General features: G+C 30.6%; 1 protein-coding gene across 1 annotated transcript in view; it reads right to left on the bottom strand.

Moving 5' to 3' along the window:
* LOC106681164 (uro-adherence factor A) overlaps positions 1-2,931 on the bottom strand; it is an 83,030-nt gene that overhangs the window by 30,656 nt on the left and 49,443 nt on the right. Inside the window, exon 2 of the mRNA XM_014421339.2 lies at positions 879-986. Coding sequence (XP_014276825.1) covers positions 879-986 — 108 coding nt within the window. The remainder of the gene's footprint in view (positions 1-878; positions 987-2,931) is intronic.

Here is a 2,931-nt window from a genome sequence, read left to right as displayed (position 1 = left end):
AATTTTATTCAGGAAAATATATATAATAAAAAAGTGGATGGATCATAAATATTAATCTTAGAAATACCCTCATAGTACGTGATTTTTTCCCACATAAGATTATCATGTAATAAAAGAAATCATATTATTTTTTAATGTATAAAATAATAAACACCTTAACTAATTTAAATATTAATACGTATGAAATTAATAAAAAATATATAATACAATGAGATTAAACAAATACAAATTTAATCTTAAAAATAACGGATATTGAATATAATGTATGATTAGTTACTAGAATAATGTATTATTTCTTAATTAATAAATGTTTGTTCTAATGATCGCCTGATATTTTGATAAAGAATGAAAAAAACGTAGGAAACACATTTTTTAAGATCTCAAAGTGATATAGAAAATTTTTGAGACGCATAAGCTAAACGAAATCCATCTAAGACAAAAATAATCTGAGATACAACCGATTCCAACCTTATCTCTACAAGGTAGAAATGTAAATTTAGAACTTCTACTATTTGAGCATAGACATCTAGGCAGTCTTTTTACTTTAATGATACGTTTTTAAAAATAAAATGGTTTTTTTTTTCTTAATCAGTTGTTTGTTAGCAGTTTTATTTTATCAACTATTTTCTTTGCTTGGTTCCGCATTCTTCTTCCTTTTAGTTTCCTTCGTAATATCTCTTTCCTTTTTCCTTTTTCTTTAGGATAGCGAATCTGGCACTGTTATAACGCCAGATTTAGAACTTGCTGATTTCCAAACCAATAGTTTATTACAATATTATTTACGTCATGATATTTTAATTAAATTTACTTACGGAAATTATAAATTCACTGCATTATATTTAATTAAATTACTAAGTAATTATAAATTTTCTGCTTACTTAACGAATCGTGAACGCTGGCCCCTTGGAGTGCCTTCTCGATGTAGGGCCTGCATTCAGATTCTGAGGGCCCAGATTGAATGCTTCCCCAACTTTCCGTCTCATCACCTGTGAAAAATTTATTAAATATTAGAATAAATTTTAACAACATCGTTTAATAAAAAATACATCATTTATAAGTTCTAATTAAAACATCTAACTATTTTGCGTGAAAAAATCAACCTTTATGTTTTTAGAACATTTTATTAATTTTATTGAATCAATATTTCGGAGTACTCTTTGTCTTCAGGATGCATGATATAAAAAAAAAAAAAATCATTTATTATTTAATTCTAAGAGATATTCAGATGATAGAAGCCAATTTCTCGTGGCAACAATATTTCATATGGTGAAATAATAGATAAAAATTATATTATTATCAAAATTATACGAATTAATAATAAGGAAAACATTGTAATAGAGAGGAGATTAATTTATATATATTTTTTAAATTATATGTTTAACTATAATAGTGTTTATTGAGTGATAAAACTATTTTTTAGAGTGAAGGCTTAAAAATAGGATGTTGCAGTCATGAAACGTTGCTTGTTAAAAGATAAAACCACGATAAAAATTAACGGCAACAATTAATTATTACAGAAGCCAAACAATGATGGACAATTATGCAGGTTAAAAGAAAAAAAAAATAACATTAACAGGTTGTGTCTACAACAACATACTTTATGATAATATCCCATGGGGGAAAAAACACTAATTCTAACAGGCAAACATTCTAGACAGAACGAACAACAGAACACTGCAGATAAGAAAAAAAAATTACCTTTCGATCCAATAACAAAAGTTCATCATTATATATTTCATCTCAGAGAAAACCCCGGTACGAGCCATTTTTAAGCAAAAATTATTAAGAGCGTCGTTAGAAAACGTAAAGTTAATTATGGTATTCGAACGAATACAGCAGTGTCAAAAATGTATCAAACTCTTAGATTGACCAGCAAGATGAGTCTATGACTGAAAACAAAACAAAGAACGACATTAATTTCACAGCCTTGGCAAAATAATGAATTTTAAATCAGTGTAGTTTTTTTAATATAAATTAACTTTTCATGAGATAAAAAAAAAATCATACAAGTTTAGCTTGATTATGTGTCTGTATTCAACGGAATTATGTATTTAAAACTTAGAGGGGCTGTTACCTTGATAGATATCGTTACCTTGCCTATTATTTCGGTTTTTATATAATGAATAGTGCAGATATTAAATACATAAACAAACTCCATTGTATTAAATTCGCACCTTTGGAGTGTACATATAAGCTCTGTGATCAAACATTATAAAAATACATCAATATGCAAAAATATGGTTCTGTTCGAGAGCAGCATATGAGTCCATGAAAGACAAAATAAATAGTGTCAGCTCCGTATGGAATAGATGACAAATAATTAACATCCTTCATGTTAATGGTGTCCCAAAAGCCTCCAAAATTAAGTTTCCAAGGGTATAAAGACAGAAAAAGAATGGGTAGGTCAAGTGGAGGAAGAGTTGGACAGAGGACAGCTTAGAGAAAGAAGTTCGGAAATACTAAGGGTATTCATGTTCTTTAGTTTAACATGTTAACGCGTGTTGAATGGAGAAATGTTTCCTTATTTTACCATGTGTAAACGATATAACATATAACATGATTAAGAGTCTGTTAATAGGTCTGCTGATTGGAGAATGACATTGTCGAGGTTGTCTGGTCCTAGGCGATTTCTCCAGCCTGATGTCTCTTAACAGAAGGCCCACGACAAGGCGTATTCATTATAATAAGATAGGATCGGCCGTGCCAGGGGATGAGCCCTGGACACTGACGCAGGTAGAGGAGGTTTAGGTAAGAGAGTCTGAGGCAGAGTAACAGTTCTAGTTGTGGAGATGAAGCCGACGGACTAGAACTGTCATGATAGGAGCCAGTTCACTGGTTGTCGAGATGAAGCGGCGGACCAGTGAAACCGGTAGGAAATAGGTTACAATCTTAGTTGCGGAGATGAAGCCGCGGACTAAGATTGCCGGAGTA

This window comes from Halyomorpha halys, unplaced genomic scaffold (assembly GCF_000696795.3).
Source record: "Halyomorpha halys isolate HHAL.00 unplaced genomic scaffold, Hhal_1.1 Scaffold313.1, whole genome shotgun sequence".
Taxonomy (NCBI): Eukaryota; Metazoa; Arthropoda; class Insecta; order Hemiptera; family Pentatomidae; genus Halyomorpha; species Halyomorpha halys.
This window is presented reverse-complemented; position numbering and strand designations above follow the sequence as displayed.